The sequence below is a fragment of the Phyllostomus hastatus genome, unplaced genomic scaffold, assembly GCF_019186645.2.
Source record: "Phyllostomus hastatus isolate PE091 unplaced genomic scaffold, TTU_PhHast_1.1 phas_contig_196, whole genome shotgun sequence".
Taxonomy (NCBI): Eukaryota; Metazoa; Chordata; class Mammalia; order Chiroptera; family Phyllostomidae; genus Phyllostomus; species Phyllostomus hastatus.
This window is the reverse complement of record NW_025333709.1, coordinates 41,678,740-41,696,291: the sequence shown is the minus strand read 5'-3', so window position 1 is coordinate 41,696,291 and position 17,552 is coordinate 41,678,740. Positions and strand designations below refer to the sequence as shown.

At 36.4% G+C, this 17,552-nt stretch overlaps 1 protein-coding gene across 1 annotated transcript in view; it reads left to right on the top strand.

The window, feature by feature from the left end:
* Window positions 1-17,552, top strand: part of TMPRSS11D (transmembrane serine protease 11D) — a 46,423-nt gene that overhangs the window by 20,333 nt on the left and 8,538 nt on the right. Inside the window, exons 4-7 of the mRNA XM_045833957.1 lie at window positions 1,341-1,408; window positions 7,240-7,397; window positions 9,983-10,021; window positions 12,782-12,959. Of these exons, the coding sequence (XP_045689913.1) occupies window positions 1,341-1,408; window positions 7,240-7,397; window positions 9,983-10,021; window positions 12,782-12,959 (443 nt within the window). The remainder of the gene's footprint in view (window positions 1-1,340; window positions 1,409-7,239; window positions 7,398-9,982; window positions 10,022-12,781; window positions 12,960-17,552) is intronic.

Here is a 17,552-nt window from a genome sequence, read left to right as displayed (position 1 = left end):
AACACTAGATAGGACTGACTCCAGCACACATTTACCTGCTCTAGAAGATTTCGGTGATCTGCTGTTTCCACTGGATTTAAAAGCTATATTATCTAGTTCTCAAAGTAAACTAGACCTCCCCAAAATCAATCAATATTCAATAAATATCCCCCAAATCAAAATCAATAAGAATTGCACATAACACAAATTTTAAAACATGGAAAGGATAACCCTAATATGCAAGGACAGTAGCAAACAAGTAAATGAACAGAGAGGTAATGTCAGAACTGACACTCTTCTACTCTGGGCTAGAGCCATATTACCAGGAGAAGCAATAATTTAGGTAAAGCAATATGCTTCTCAGGAGTTATTTTAAAAGGAACATGAATTATTTTGATAAAATAGTCTCATTATTACTAAAAATGTTCAAGGCCTCTCTAGGAAAAAAAGTTATCATTTTGTCAAACAACTGGTTGAAAAGAGTAATACACTATAGTGGAATAGAGATTGTATAAACTTTACAATTTCGAGAATTGGCTTCCCAACCTCTCTTAGTATAACACTCAGCATGCTACCTAATTTCCCTACCTTCATCTTTGCATTCCACCTCCACCTTGGAGCAACCTCACACTACAATTTAATGGAATCCACTCCCTATTATGAAAACTTATTACATCTGATCCTGTAACTTGGGGTAACTGTTCTAGTCCCAGAATCACTCCTAGTTTATTGTAAAACTAAACCTTATACCTAAAGAGGCCCTTCCTTGCTGGATCTGAGCAATGATTCAGGGAAATAGCTAATGTCAGGTCAGGAAATTACCAACTGATGATAAAAATCCTTTGATGCTCAGACACTGATCAGAAATAGCAAGGAAAAGACTTCCCATGACTGCTTTCCTCATTTTCTTCAAGATCTCTGTTGCTATACATTTTAAGCTGGTTTTACCCTTTTAATAAAAGTTGCTAAAGGATTACAAAATGTAAGTTGTATGTGGACTTCCCTAATGTTGGCTTGGTTCTGACCTCACCCCCTAGGAAAAGCCATCAAATCACACAAAATGGGCTCTCAATGAATGAAACACCTGGTGTATTTAGAATGGTTTCTAGCGAAGACCATCCTGTCCACTATTGTCTGTGTGTAATAGATGAAGAGAAGCGCCTCATCAAAAGTTTACCTAAACTGCCTAAATCAGTCCCATATGTTTAGAAATGCAATTAAACTAAACTGAGCTGAACTAATACCTCCAGTCCCTAATTCTCACTAATAAGTCCCACTTAGCAACATTTGGGAGAAATGACTAAGGAGAGGAAGAACTGTAATTACAGAGAGGCTTCCCCCCCCCCCATTTCTTTCTACAGATTACTACAATATTCAAAGAATCGGATTTAAGAAACCAGTTCATCAGAGCTCATGTTGTCAAACTGAGGTGAGTGGAACTATACAAAAGATATGTAAACTGGATGTCCATTTGACTTTTGTTCACAGCATGGGTAATGAATGAAACAGCCACACAGTTCATTGCAATATTTTGAAAATAGTATCATGGGCAGCTTTTAAAACAATACCAAAACAAAAATAAAACATGCCAGATATGACCTATTTACCTATTAATAGAAATAACCACATTTAATTCTCGGTAGAAAAAGGAGGAAAGGAAGGAGAGATTTGGGTGTAGGTGCAGCAACAGAGCTGTCCTATTGTACAAACCCAGTGGATACCCCTCACAATGCAGTCTCTGTAAATAGGGCCCTCTGGAGTTGTGCAGTGCTGTGGTCCTGGGCATATGAATCCAAGATCGGAAAACTCTAACCAACATCAAAGGTGGTTTGGGTTTTTGTGTGCCTGGAACACTGTCACAAGAAGAATGCTGTGGCAAAACCAAGCATGTCTGCCATGAACTAATAAGAGAGGGAGTAGCAGCATACATACTAGCTATTTGCCCTTCCTTCCTTAGTTGATTTTTTACCTGTTCACGTAAGGTGATAAAACAAGCAATCACAACTAAAATGGTCACCCCTTACTGACACTACCACAAAACCTCAAATATCCACATTGTTCAATCCTCCAACTAGTATGCAAAAGTTCTTTGAAAGAAAAACGGAATTATTTAATTCTTTCTCAAATACTAACACCACAATAAAATTAATTTTTCTCATTTTCTGTAGTCACCTAATAAGTACCCAGCAGAATAGAGATCTGGTCAGATAAGTTTTGTTGAGGTGTTAGAGGAGTTGAAAGAATCCATGAAAAAAGAATTTTCCAAAATGCACTTCATTGCACATTCGCCTCAGTACCTTCTTGTGAAAGTCACTGTACTAGCTGCTAGTCTCACAACATGCGGGACTGCAGGGAGCTGTCTGTGTTTGCTCATCGTTTATTCACTTCCCCCTTACCACTTAATCCCCTGCAATCCCAGCTCTGACCCCACCACAAAATGCTAATTGTTCTTGCCCAGTTGAACAATAAATCCAAATAACAAACTCCAAAGAAATCATATCAGTCCTCTCTTTGGATTTCTCAACAGTATGTGGCACTGTTGGACTTTCAATCCTCCTTGAAATAGTACCATCCTGTGGTTTCCATAAACCTACACATCCCTGATCTTTCTCTTACCTCTCCACTTACTCCATTTTCTTTGCTAGTTCTCATTCCTTCTCTGTACATTCTCCAAATGTTATTGAATATCAAACTGTGCTACAGGCCTCTCATCTTCTCAGTGTTCCTTCTTTCCATTCAGTGGCTTCACTGCCACCTATATGCGGATTATTCTCAAAGCTGTACCTCTGGAACTTTATTTTCATACACAGCCATCTACTTGATATCATCGTGTGTATATCTTACAGACAACTCAACTTTAACTTGTCCAGACCTGAACCTATCATCTGCCCCCACCAAATGTTACTCTTCTAGTGTTGCTTACCTCTGTTAATAGCAAAAACTGCAACCTAGTTGCTGAAGAAAGAAATATGAGTCATCTTTAATTCCTGTCTTTCCTCGCTCTATGTTATACATGTATCAGAGATATATGCATTCTTGATATATATATGTATGTCTATGTCTATGTATATGTATATGTCTCCTAAAGACATTTTACTTATTTACATGTATGTGTATAAAAATACTAAATCTCCCTTTATCTGACTTCCTTGTACCATCTTTCTGTTCTTCACTCACCACCACACTTCTTTCAGTTCTTCACTCTCCCTAACCCCAAGGCCTCCATATAAACTATTTCCCTGACTGAAATACACACACGCACATACCTTTTCTCCTTTCTGTACCTCGAATTCCCTGTTAATGGAGAATTTGAGGTACAGAAAGCCAACAAATAAGGAGATAATTTCCCTTGAAAAGCCTACTTTTATTCGCAATTCTCAAGAGGAAGTGACATGTCTCTTTGATAGGGGTATTATGAAGATCAAAACTAAGTGTTTTATATATAAAACACTTAGCCCTATTTGAGCATCTATTTACATCATTCACTAAGGATCCCTCTTCTTTGAACTGCATATTCATTGTTTCCATTTTTTCTATTGTTATTCTTTTCCTTATTGATTTATAGAAGTTCTGTATTTATAGTAGGTACCAATCATCTGTCGCTTTCTAAGTTGCAAATATATTCTCCCTGTCTATAGCATATCTTTATATTTTGTTTATGGATTTTTTTGTGGAAAATCAGTTGTAAAATGTCTTATTTAAGAAATTCTTTCTCTCCATGTATAGAAACACATTTTCCAATATTTTCTTGTAGGTTTTAGGTTTTGTTGCTCATATTCAGGTGCTTTGTGTATGAGAGAGATTGAATATAATTCTTCCATATGAGTCATTTTTTTTAGATTTTCAATACCAATTCTGTGATATATTGTCAGTTTCTGGATAATCAGTTTTGTTGCTTTCACTTATGCTTAATAATTATGTCATTCAAATAAAATCTACCACTATAGATTTGTCTGTTTCTCCTTGTACAATATATTTTGAGGACATATTATCAAGTACCTATATGTTTAGAATTATTGTATTTTCTTCATGAATTATTTCTTTTAACAAGGTATTAATTCTTTTTATCCCTAATCAATGTTTTTTTTATCTTAATGTCTCTTATGCCTGATACAATTGTGGCTACATTGACTTTCTTGTGGTTATTTTTCAGTAATTCTTTTCCACACTTTTATTTTCAAAATTATATATCCTTAAGAAGAAAGCTGGATTACATTTTCTAACATATTTTGACTATCTTTGCCTTTAACTAGAGAGTCTAGTCAATTTACGTTTATTGTGAAGGATGTTACATTTGTATTTATTTCTTCCATATTATGTTGTGTTCTTTATCTTGCTTTTTCTATTGTTTTTCCTACCATCTTGCCTTCTTGAGTTTTTTCATTTTCTTTTCTTTCAGTAGTTTAGAAGTACTGCATTCTATTTGGCTAGTTTTTCTCTGTTGTTTGAAATCTGTCCATCTGTTTTTGGAGTTCAGTTTCATTAGAATGTATTTGTACGTGGGGCTTCTTTTATTTAGTGTACTTTAGTGTCATTGTGATCTGAGGCTTTGCATCTTCATCAGTTCTAGGTAATTCTCATTATCTGTTGTAATATGGCTGCTCCTTTATTTTTCTGTGCTCTTCTTTAGCACTACATTAGGGAAGCATTGAGCTTTCTCCTGTCTCTGAGACTGTATTTTTTTTCATCTCTTTGTCTGTGTTAACGTTTCATGTGATTTCTTCATCTCTATCTTTCAGTTAACTGATTTCTCTTCAGCTTCACCTACTATTCTGTGTAACCCATTCACTGTGTTTCCATTACAAACGTTATGACTACGCTTTCTTATCTGCAAGCTCTATTTGAGTCTTTAGAGAATCTGCCTGGTCTGCTTTGATAATGTCCTATACTTTTTTCATATTTATGATCCCCCTTTTATGTCATTAACCATTTCAAATATACTTATCTATCTGTTTTTGAGGATGCTCTTCTTGTTCTGCTTATTCCAGCTAATAATTTTTTTTTTTTGCCAATGGGATTATATGCTTTTCTTTAATCCCACTTTATAACTGGGATTCTACACAGCCTGGATTTTATATAACCTTCAGAAGATTGCTTCTATCGGACATTGTAGGAAGATCAGCAGAACATGGACCACTTTTAGGTTAATTATGTTGAAGAGAAAACCACAGGTCCAAAATGGCATCACTCATGCTAAAAACCCATGATCCCAAACCTAGATTTACTACCTGATCTAGGTGCTGGCCAGGTTCTTCACTTGGCTAGGACATCATCCTGCTATGCCAAGGTTGTGGGTTTGATTCTTAGTCAGGGCACATATGAGAATCAACCAATGAATGCACAAATAAGTGGAACAACAAAATCAATGTTTCACTCTCTTTCCCTCTCTCTCTCTCTAAAATCAATAATAATTATTTTTTAAAAAATACCTGAGGGAATTGCAGTTTCAACCTCTCCCAGAAATGTAAACTTTATCAACCAGTTTGAGATTTCCTAGTTAAACACCAGTTAGGTAATCTGTCATGTGGTCCTACTCCATTCTCCCCTCCACAGGAAGAAAAGGCAATCTGCATGATAAAAACCCTAACAATTTCCTCCACCCTCCCATAAAAGACTTCATGATCTAAAAATAACTCTTCTCTTTTGTCATAGCTCCCTCCCCAACCCTTCTACCTTTAAAGTTTTCCATTTCGTATAACCCGTTGGAGTGCCCTTCTAGTTGCTAGATGAGATGCTGTCTGAATTTTGTCTTTTCTAAATAGTTTCATAGCTCAAAGTTTCTGGGACCATGTATGTAGTATAAATGCAAATCCAGAACTTGAAGGCAGCCAGGGTGGTGGTTATGAATACTCAGGAGAACCTTCTTTTTTTCCACCTAGACCTAAAGCTCTGAGACAGATAATCTCCCTTATTTATTTGTTTTTAATGAGATGATGAGAAGAATTGTTTCTGTCTAATCCATGTTTTCCCTAAGGATTTAGTTCATTAAAAATTCTGACTTTATTTTAAAACTCATGCCCATCTCCCTATTTTGCACTAACCCAAAGCCTCATATTCAGTGTGTATGTAAATGCTGAAACTCAAGCCTTGCATATTCTAGGGTTTACCACATAATATTCATGTTGTTCCTTATTTTCAGTCTTCCAAGATTTCTCATACTTTCATGTGAGCTCAGCCTTGTATTTCAAATGGAATGTATTATTTTTTCTAGCATTTCTGGTTGTCTTAGTTGGAAATTTTTTAAAAATTATTTAGATTTTTCTGTTGCTAGAAATGGAGGTTATAATTATTTGTTGGAGGTCTACTTCTCCTTCTAAATTGCAAGATCCAACTGTGAGTCTTGGTCATAGCCAATTCATAAAAATAAAAATAGTGCCTAGCACTGGAAGGTGCTTATTTAATATTTGTTAAATAAATATTAAATTAATATCTGGAATAGATACTATGGCAAAACTGGCAAACGGATGAAAGGAGGAGGCCTACAATGCATGTGAGAGCATGAAAACCAAATTTGCCTAATACAGATTTTCAGAAAAGAAGATATCCAGTGTTTGGCGGGGGAAGTGATTCATATGGTGATTTACATGGAAGAAGTAGAAATTATCTCAGTGTTACATAAGTATCAATGTTTGTAGTGAGAAATATCTGTTTAATTGAAATGGAGATAAAATCTTAACATATGACTACAAAAGTTAAAATTTAATTTTGTAGCCAGATAAATGGGTGTAGGTACCAGAAATTTAGCTTGATCTTCTCTTTAAGTCAATAAAATTAAAACCTAATTTCTTTATAACTTTGTTTAATGCGAGGGGGGGCATGTTTTGGAATATTTGTGAAATTTAATAATAGCTAATACTTGTAGTACACTTATTGTATTCTACATATTATCTCCAAAGTTTTACATATATTAATTTATATACTATTCATAATAACCTATTTTAATATGAGGAGACTTGGATACAGAAAGAGTAAGAAACAAATAGCTTACCCAAAGTCAAACAGTAAATTTCAGAGCTCTGAAATTTCAAACTCTGGCATTCTGACTCCATAGCCAGGCACAGTGTACTCTACACTAGGATCAAATATCTGTGGGATAGGAGCTAGACAAATCATTACTTAGGTAAACACTGTTATGTGGATCAGATCTAAAGTGAAATACCTCAAATAAATGCTTTAATGTTCATTCAAAAGGAATATATAAATAGAAGAGCAGAAATTATCCTAATTGTCCATTTTAAAAAATATCTTTATGGTTTTCAGGCAAAGTGGCAATGGTGTGATAGCAGATACTGTTATGAAATTTAAATTCTCTAGAAGTAACAATGGAGCATCAATGAAAAGCAGAATTGAGTCTGTTTCACGTCAAATGCTGAATAAGTTTGGAAACTTGGAAATAGACCTTCCAGCTGAGATAACAAGCAAGTACCATTTTTATATATCATTTTGTTTCAATATATCCCTCAATTTAACTAACCCATGTTTTTTGTGTGTTTTTTTAAGATTTTATTTATTTATTTTTACAGAGGGAAGGGAGGGACACAGAGAGAGAGAGAGAGAGAAACATCAATGTGCGGTTGCTGGGTGTCATGGCCTGCAACCCAGGCATGTACACTGACTGGGAATCGAACCCACGACACTACTAGCCCATGTTTTAATTTAATGAGAGACTGACCTTTTTCCCCCTTGGAATTAAACTTTATGAAAAGAAACTATTGTAAAGCTAGACATAGTATGTAGCCCTCTGATATAAAACATTCTAAAGTTTAGAGAACCATTTGGCATTCATATAGTAAATTTTCTTTGGTAAAAATTCTTTATTAATTTTTCTTTTCAATACTCCTTATGACAGATGTTGTGAGATGTTCGATTTGTAGGTATGTTTTGGGAATGGTAAGTGGCTTTTCAAGGCCAGGAACAATTTGATTAATAATCACCTCACCCAGAACAAAGCATACAGCTGTAAGGTGTCAGGTAAATATTTGTAGAATAAAGAAAAAATTAGGAGATTTAGCAATATCCCTATATTTTCTCTGAAAATCATCTCCATTTCTGCCTTCCTTGAATCTATGTCCATTTTGTTTTACCCCTTTTGCTACCACTGTCGTCCATGCCAATATCATTTCTCATTTGAACTTTTGCCCTAGCCTCCATACTACCATTTGTACATATTTCTTGTCTCCTTCTACTCTATTCCACACATATTGATCAAGGAAATATTTTACAATACAAATACAATCTTGCTTAAAAGTTTCCTGTGGCTTTCACACACACACACACACACACACACACACACCCCTGTAAGTAGAACACCATGTTTTCTGGTTTGCACAGGACAGTCTCATTTCATGTCTGTTGTCCCAAGACCCATGATCAATATTGCTCCCTAATTGTCCTGGTTTGGACAACAAATAATATGACCATCTTTTCTAAAACACTGCATGATGTGGTTCATACTTACCTCTCCAGCCTTGTAGCATACCACTCTCTTCCTCATTCACCATAATCTGGCCACACTGTCATGTTTTTCCCAGCTGCCAAGCTCCTTTCTTCTTGCCTCAGTGCCTGTGCCTACATTTTCCCAACTTGTTATAACACTCCCTAGATCACCCCTGTGCATCTATCAGGCCTCATAAGAACTATTACTTTCTAATGTAAGCCTTTTCTAACTTCTGTCACTCAATTATTTGCCCTGGTCACAGACTTCTTCATTTACCTTCATAACATTTATCACAAAAGAAGCTACACAATTATTTGTGATTTTTTATATTGCTCACCTTCATCCTATTCTGTAAGCTTCCTAAAGGCAAGAACTAGTCTGTCTTGTTAATCCTACCGTCCTACTGCTTAGTATCTAGTATAAAAGATACTCCATTAATATTTGTTGCATGACTAACAGAATTACTTAATGCATGCATAGAATTTAACAACAATCCTCCAACTTTGTCATATACTGTTAGCTTAGTAAACCATGATTCCCTCATAATTAGCTCAAGATTAAAGGATATTGGTGGCTCCCACACTGGACTGGTATTCAATCTGATTGTTTTTGAACAGGTAGGAAAGTGATTTGAAATCTGTTAGTAAACAATCACTGTAGCAGGACCACAAAGTTGTCTCCCTATCTCTAACCTGGACTCCCAGCTCCTCTGCTGCAACTCCATGGTTGATGTGTCCTTTCTGATTGACTGACACTCATACATTACAGTGTGTTTAATCCTCACAATAACTATATCGTATAGATACTAGATAATTGCCTGATGTCACAGAGTCGGTGTGTAGGGAAGTCAGGATTTGAAGTCAAGTATATTCTTTCAAAGAAGGAAAAGCAGTGGTCATCTCTTTTTATTTCCTGCTTCCAAAAAGATGTTTTAGCTCCTCGAACACAAGTGATAAGTGATAACCAAGCCCTGTGAAACTTCTGGTAGTCAATAAATTTTCATAAACTAAACTGATTTTAGAGAGTGTGACAACCTGTTTGAGAAGTTAGGTTTACCTTGTAGGAAATAAGAAGCTGATTTCTCATGAGAAGATTTCAAGCAAAAAAGGGTATGATCTAACACACATTTTTAGTAAGATCACTCTGGTAAAATAGAAGTGGATGTATGGAAAAGTCCAAAGTGGAGGGAGGGAACCCAGTTTGAAGGTTATTGTAAGAGTACAAGTGTCAAATGATGAATGTATTAACTGAAGTAGTGGCCAAAGGGTGGGGAGCATGGGGCTAATTCAAAGGAGGAGTAGAGGCTAGAAGGTACAAAATCTGGAAACCAATGAGATGTGAAAATGACAAGAAAGAAAGTGTTTAAAACACCATTTCAGTTGTCCAGCCACTGGCAGAAGTGGTGTCATTACTACATGAGAAGCGTAGAAATTTATATTCCAGCAGCCCTCTAAGTGTCCCTGATAATGGATATCTGAGGGCTACACTTTAAGAAACTAAAATGAAATGACATACAGTCCTTAATGTATTCATCTTACTCTCAATCTTTTTGTCTTGTGATACCAGCAATTACTGACCAGGATGCAGTACATATTTTCGCTCAAGGTAACTTTTAAAATTATTTTATAAATTGGTTTACCAGAATATAAAGAGTAAGTGGTCATTTGTGTTCTTTGCCAAGGCAGCATCTATTGAGGTGGTAATGTTATTCTTAGTTCACAAAAATTGTTGTTGAGATAAGACATTGCCAGTTCCTTTGGCCCATGGAGTGACAGTTCTTCCCCTCCTTTTAGAAGAAAGAGGTAGCAGTGACATTCCACCCAATTTATACTCAGTGTGACCTCATGAAAAATTTCTTGGCAGCTTTGGGAAGCTGTCCCTGACTGGTCTTATGGTGGCATTTCTGTAGAGTTATAAATTATGTTTGGTGACATCATTTATATGGCTTCTCCTAACCACCAGAATAGTTTGCTTTATTGTGGATTTAAATTCATTATAAAGTACAATTTTTTTAAACTATAAAAAGAGTTGTCAGCTTTATGTCAATAACCTAAAGGAAAAATCACTACTTTCCAGTGCCATTCTGTACACTCTTAAGCTAGGATAGCAGAAATATAATCACTAGAAAACAGCAGTTTGCTTCTCTGCTGATAAAATGTAGTTAAAAAGTATTTTGACATGCCTGGATAGCTGCCCTATTTCAGATGCTTAAGTGTTGTTACAAAATAATGCTACCTCTATGGGTGTTATTCAACTTCATTATACATTTAATTCATGCTTTCTTTTTAGTGAAAATATGCTTAAGTAAATTACTAGAAGATCTGGTTGGAGGATGCAGCAAAGGAACCTATATTTTTAATGGAAGTCTGGCCCTTCTCTATGTGGGAAGTCAGGAAAAAAAATGCCTTTGGATGGTTGTCATATTGAAGCAGTATCACTTCTTTAGACCTGGCCCAGCAATAGAAATTGTTGATGCTAATTTAGCTGTAATTTCTTAGTAATAGACTAAATAAGGGGAAATAAATCATGGGAATGGAAGTTGACAGGAACTGAGTGATCGCCCCACCCCAGGCCATTTCAGCTTTGGCCATTGGAGCTCATGGGCTCCCTTAAGATAGTTTTTGTTTATTTGTTTCTTTTTTTAATTTTTAAAGTTTTTCAATTACAATTTACATTCAATATTATTTTTATTAGCTTAAGATGAAGATGTTTAAATAAACCTCTGTGTGTGTGTGTGTGTGTGTGTGTGTGTGTGTGGTGAGAATGCTCAAGATCTACTCTCAGCAACTTTCAAGGAGTAAGTTGAAAGGAATTACTTTTCTTTCTTTTTTCTTTTTCTTTCCTTTCTTTTTTTTTTTTTTTGCAAATTTACAACACACACTTCAGCATATTAAAAGTTTGGAAAGATCCTCTGCTAACGTAACTTTCGGTCTGCCAACTCCAGCATTTCACAAACTGATATCAAAATCTTTCTTTTATCTTATTTATTCATTTTTTTATTGTTGTTCAAGTACAGTTGTCTCCATTTTACCTCCAACTGTCTCCCCCATCCCACCCCTCTCCTCCTCCCATCCTTGATCCTATTACTTCAGATCCACAGAATGTTCTCATGAGTGACAGGATCTTAAGCATCCTCACCACTCACACACAAAAAGGAGTTAACTATGTGAAGTGATGGATATGTTAATTATCTTGATCTTAATCATTATTCAACAATGCATATGTGTATCAACTCATCATGTGCTTTAAATATCTACAATTATATTTTTCAAATTATTCTTCAATAAAGTAGGGGGAAAATGTAGAATCTGATTTGTTCCCTAGTGTGGGTCTAAGAGTCAGTATTTCTGTTTTTTTCATCTTTGAGGTAAAATTGACAAATAAAATTGTAAGATAAAATCTATAAAGTGTACAATGTTATGCATTGATATATATATTGATGTATATGTACAGTGAAAAGATTCCCCTATTTAGTTAATTAACATATTAATTACTTCACATACTTACCCCTCCCCCTCCTTTTTTAATAAGAACATTTAAGATCTATTCTCTTAGCAAATGTCAACTATACAATACAGTGTTATGAACTATGGTCACCATATTAAATCCTCAGACCATCTTCACATTATAGCTGAAAGTCTGTACCCTTTTACCAAACTTTCCTTATTTCCCCCACTCTCCAGGCCCTGACAACTACCTTCTACTCTCTGTCTCTGTGAGTTTGATTTTTCTTTTTAATATTCCACATGTAATATACCATGCAGTATTTGTTTTGTTTGGCTCATAGCACTTAATACAATATGTTCAAGGTTTATTAGTGTTGTCGCAAATGATAGGATTTCCTTCTTTTTAAGGCTAAATAATAGTCGGTCATTCCATTGTGTATGTGGGTTACATTTTCTTGATCCATTCATCCACTGACAGACACTTAGGTTGTTTCCATACAACACCAACACTTGTAATAGCTTCCAGGGATGTCCATACCACAGGTCACAGACGACACTGAGTAATGAGGCTACTAAGAAGATGGAAATTTCCTAGTGAACCTACAGCCTGAGTTGGTGCACCCAGCATTGAACTATCTTAATCCCAACTCCTAAGGAGTTCCAGGAAACACTGAAGCTGTTCCAAATTTGAATTTGCATACCAACTAAGTTCAGAAATGTTCTCTAAAATTCAGTTTATAGGCAACAGTAGTCGCCTATGTACTCTAAAACTATAATAAATTGATCATGCTTTTAGAAAGGTTAGCATGCCCATGGAAATAATACTTAAAAGTCGTAAATGATGGAGAGACTCTTGCAACATCTCCCAAAAGTAAATGAATCATGATATTCCCAGCACATTAATGCCTTTTCTCATTAGAGTGTGGGGCCCGTCCGGACCTAATGACATTGTCTGAAGAGAGAGTCATCGGAGGCACCAGGGCAGAGGAAGGAGACTGGCCATGGCAAGTCAGTCTGCGGCTGAATAACGTTCACCACTGTGGAGGCATCCTGATCAGTGACATGTGGATCCTGACAGCAGCTCATTGCTTCAGAAGGTGAGGCCACAGCTACGTGTTCACCCAGAACAAGGACAGGAGCCCCATGCATGAGGACTCCACCCAAATCCCCAGGACTAGACATGATTAGATTGAGTCATAAATAATTCAATGCAAAAAAAAAGAGTAGTTTTTTTCCTATTCATGATAGGAAAAAGATTTTTTCACCTTCAGACTGCTAATTTACTTCTATTTTTAAAATTCAGATAATAGTATATCATCATGGTAAATAACAAAGATTTATATGCCAGAATGATCAATTTAAATCTCAGCTACAAAGTTAGGAAATGATATATTTTATTGATTATGCTATTACAGTTGTCCCATTTTCCCCTTCACTCCCTTCCACCTTGTACACCCTCTCCCACCCACATCCCCCCCTTTAGTCATGTCCATGTGTCATACTTATAAGTTCTTTAGCTTCTACATTTCCCATACTATTCTTACCCTCCCTCTATCTATTTTCAACCTACAATCTATGCTACTTATTCTCTGTACCTTTTACCCCTCTCTCCTCCTCCCATTCCCCTGTTGCTAACCCTTCATGTGATCTCCATTTCTGGGGTTCTGTTCCTGTTCTAGTTGTTTGCTTAGTTTCTTTTGGTTTTGCTTTAGGTGTGGTTAATAATTGTGAGTTTGCTGTCCTTTACTATACATGTTTTCTTTTAATCTTCTTTTCTTAGATAAGTCCCTTTAACATTTCATAAAATAAGGGCTTGGTGATGATGAACTCCTTTAACTTGACCTTATGTGAGAAGCACTTTATCTGCCCTTCCATTCTAAATGAAAGCTTTGCTGGATAGAGCAATCTGGGATATAGGTCCTTGTCTTTCATGACTTGGAATACTTCTTTCCAGCCCCTTCTTGCCTACAAGGTCTCTTTTGACAAATCAGCTGACAGTCTGATGGGAACTCCTTTGTAGGTGACTGTCCCCTTATCTCTTGCTGCTTCTAGGATTCTCTCCTTCATTTTTACCTTGGCTAATGTAATTATGATGTGCTTTGGTGTGTTTCTTCTTGGGTCCAACTTCTTTGGGACTCTCTGAGCTTCCTGGATTTCCTGGACGTCTATTTCCTTTGCCAGAATGGGGAAGTTCTCCTTTATTATTTGTTCAAATACATGTTCAATCTATTGCTTTTCCTCTTCCCCTTCTGGTACCCCTATAATTTGGATGTTGGAACATTTAAAGATGTCCTGGAGGTTCCTAAGTTTCTCCTCATTTTTCTGAGTTCTTATCTCTCCATTCTTTCCTGTTTGGTTGTTTTTTTCTTCCTCCTGGTCCACTCTATTGTTTTGAGTCACAGTTTCCTTCCCATCACTACTGGTTCCCTGTACATTTTCCTTCATCTCTTTTATGGTAACCTGCATTTTTTCATCTAATTTGCTCTCAAAATCACCCAATTCTGTGAGCTTCCTGATCACCAGTGTTTTGAACTGTGTGTCTGATAGATTGGCTATCTCTCAGTCGCTTAAAATGATGAGTCCTGGGGCATTGATCTGTTCTTCTGTTTGAGACATGTCTCTCTCTCTCTCTCTCTCTCTCTCTCTCTCTCTCTCTCTCTCTCTCTCTCTGTTTTTGGTCTGGTTGCTCCTGTTATAGTGAGGGGCAGAGCCTTAGGTGTTCACCAGGGCTGGGCACCCCAATTGCTAGATTGTGATGTTGTATGTGAGGGCGGGGTCGGAAGGGAACAATGGCAGTAGCTCTGTTCCCCATGGGACCCCAGTCCCCTCTCTGGGATCCTGGTTTGCGTGCTCTGCCCTGCTCCACAATCACTGCCTCACTGAGTCTGCCAGCTGCCGCTAGTGTACTCAGGGTCCACCCGATGCGATCTTGCACACCCCAGATGCCTTACGCACTCCCAGCTGCCTTATGCGCGTAGTTCTCCCTGTTCTCCAAGCACCATGACCCACACCCGGCTGCTCATCTCTGCCCCTCCTACCAGTCTGGATGAATGGGTCTACTTCAACTTCTTGGCTGTCCGACTTCCATTCAGATAAATTCTCTATCAGTTCTGGGTGTTATTCTGCCTCTAAATTGTTGTTTTTCTAATCTTGGTTGTGTGTGAAGATACAGTGCATCCACCTATGCCTCCATCTTGGCCAGAAGTCCAAAGTTAGGAAATTTATTGAACCTCTACAAGCCTCTTTTTTATTATTTTTTCAAATTGGGGACAAATAGGGACATACCATTACCTATGTCTTAGTGTTATTGGTAGAATTAAATACGCTGATGCAAGCATGTTAAATGTTAGCACAATGAAACATATTAAGCATTAGCACAAATGTATTGCAGAAAATTTTCACATTATATCATGTAAGCTAATCAGCAGACTGATGGTTGATTTCAGACTGTCCTTTGCCATTAATTTATTCCTTCAAAAAATTGAGTGTATTAAATATTATAGAAGCTAATTAGGCAAACACTGCCCCTACTTTAAAGAGCCTACATTCTAATGTTGAAGGTAGACATATACAAAAATAATGTTATAGGGAGTAACAAATAAAACAGATTTAATCCGCTTACAGAGAATTATTGATGTGAATAAAGGTTATTGCTAATATGATTAGAGTAATAAACTGCCAGTGTATAGAAGGATACATGAACTTATTCTGTTGGCATAAGAAAAGGTCCTACTGCTCATAATAGATCTTTAGACTTTAATGTGATTAAAACCCGCTAGGTTCAGACCTACCTTATTATTAGGATACCCCAGACACAAACATTGTGGAGGAACTAAACTCACAAAGTTCACTCACAAAAGTGAGATTTGAACTCATGTATCTCTGTCCATATCTCTTCTCTTCTCAAACTCTTTCAATAACCTCTGTCTCAAATCCATCCTCATTACCATGCTTCCAAAGCACTCCAATTACAGCAATTCAGACTTATTTCTCAAAGCATGAATCTTGATCTCCAACCAGATTGTATCAGTCTCTGCCCTGGGACCCTGCCTACATTTTCCCACTTAGGGGCATTTGTTCAATCTGATTATTCTCTTCAAAGTGTTAGTAGTTCTTCCAAACCTCCATTGCTTCCTATTTAAATTCTGTAAAATCTTCACCATTTTTAAGAAGTCCTTTGCAATTTGAGGGTACTGCCTCATACTACAATGCCATTACAAAAGTGCTTGTTAAATTAAGAGAGAGTAAAGTTTAACAAGATTAGTACACAGATTCTGAATAAATGTTTTATAAAACCCCAAATTATTCTGAGTTTTTCATATGGCTATATTATAACTCACTATATTTTTTACACAGTGAATAAATTTGCAATTTCTGATATCAGAAATTTCTGGTATCGGGAGTTATAAAATTTCTGATTTAGATAAACACATTTATTGCTGTGTCCCAGAAAATACAAATAACAAAATTAACAAAAACATTTCAATCTCATTGCCACCCAAAAGGCCCAAGAACAGGAATGTCACTACTCGATTTCAGTCACCCCTGAATTTAGGAATTGGAAATGTAAATACCTGGACTTAGCAAGCACTTAGATTAATCAAGAATGTCATAGAAATAGTTGTAGATTCTTCTAAGCCTTATCCAGATCCAACCACCAAAAGCTAAGTAAAAGGTATCACTATAATGAAAGCCACAGTTATAAATATTACCAATGATAGCCAAAGAAATCCATGATTTTTAAAGGCTTTGAACATTTGGGGAAGTTTGCCTCCCCAAATCCTTCTATTCACTACCCTGAGTGATTCCTGAGGGCAGGCAAACTACATGGCCTTGTGAGAGCACTGTCCCTGCAGACCTGATTGTCACTGAGAACCCATCAATGAGGATTTGTTTGGGGCATGACCAACATTACATCAAGGTACATAGAAGTAATGAGGCCCTTATAGAAAGGAGTCTTGAATTGCCACTTCCTCTGTGAAGCTTTCCATGATGCTCTCTTCCCTTTCCTACCTTATTCCCACAGAAATTTGCTAATTAACCTTTAAAATAGCCCTTGTGATTTATGACGTCCTCTGTTAGTTTCCTCCATTAGTTTGTAGAGCTGCTCAAGGACAAGGCAATAATTATTTATTCTCTTACTCCCAGAGAGTCATACTACTCATTACACAAAGTATATGCTTACTAATGGCTTGTTGAACTATAATTAATGAAAATAATAGTTACCTTCATTGACTACTTACCTTGTGCCAAGCACTGTGTTTGACATAGTTTACTTGTCTGAATTAATACACATGTGGAGGGGAATCATCTATAACATTTTATGTATTAAATAGACTGAGGATGGGAGAGTTTAAGTAACTTGCCCTAAATAACACTACTAATATGGTGCATAGCTAAGATTCAAATCTAAATCTAACTGGTTCCCAAACCATGCTCTTATTCATTTGCTGAAAAAAAAAATAAGGAAAGGAAGGAAGGAGGTTATAAGGGGCAGGGAAGCAAGGAGGCAACAAAGACAGAAAGAAACAGAATATCTTTTAGAATCTTCACCATAAAGATGCTGATCAAATGAAGTTCAATGTAAAATCTATATTTACTTGTTGTCAAATATTTTTCTTTAGAATTTTTAACTAGTATTTACTCTTACACAAGCTGCTGTGCCTTATAACAGCATATCCTGGATAAAT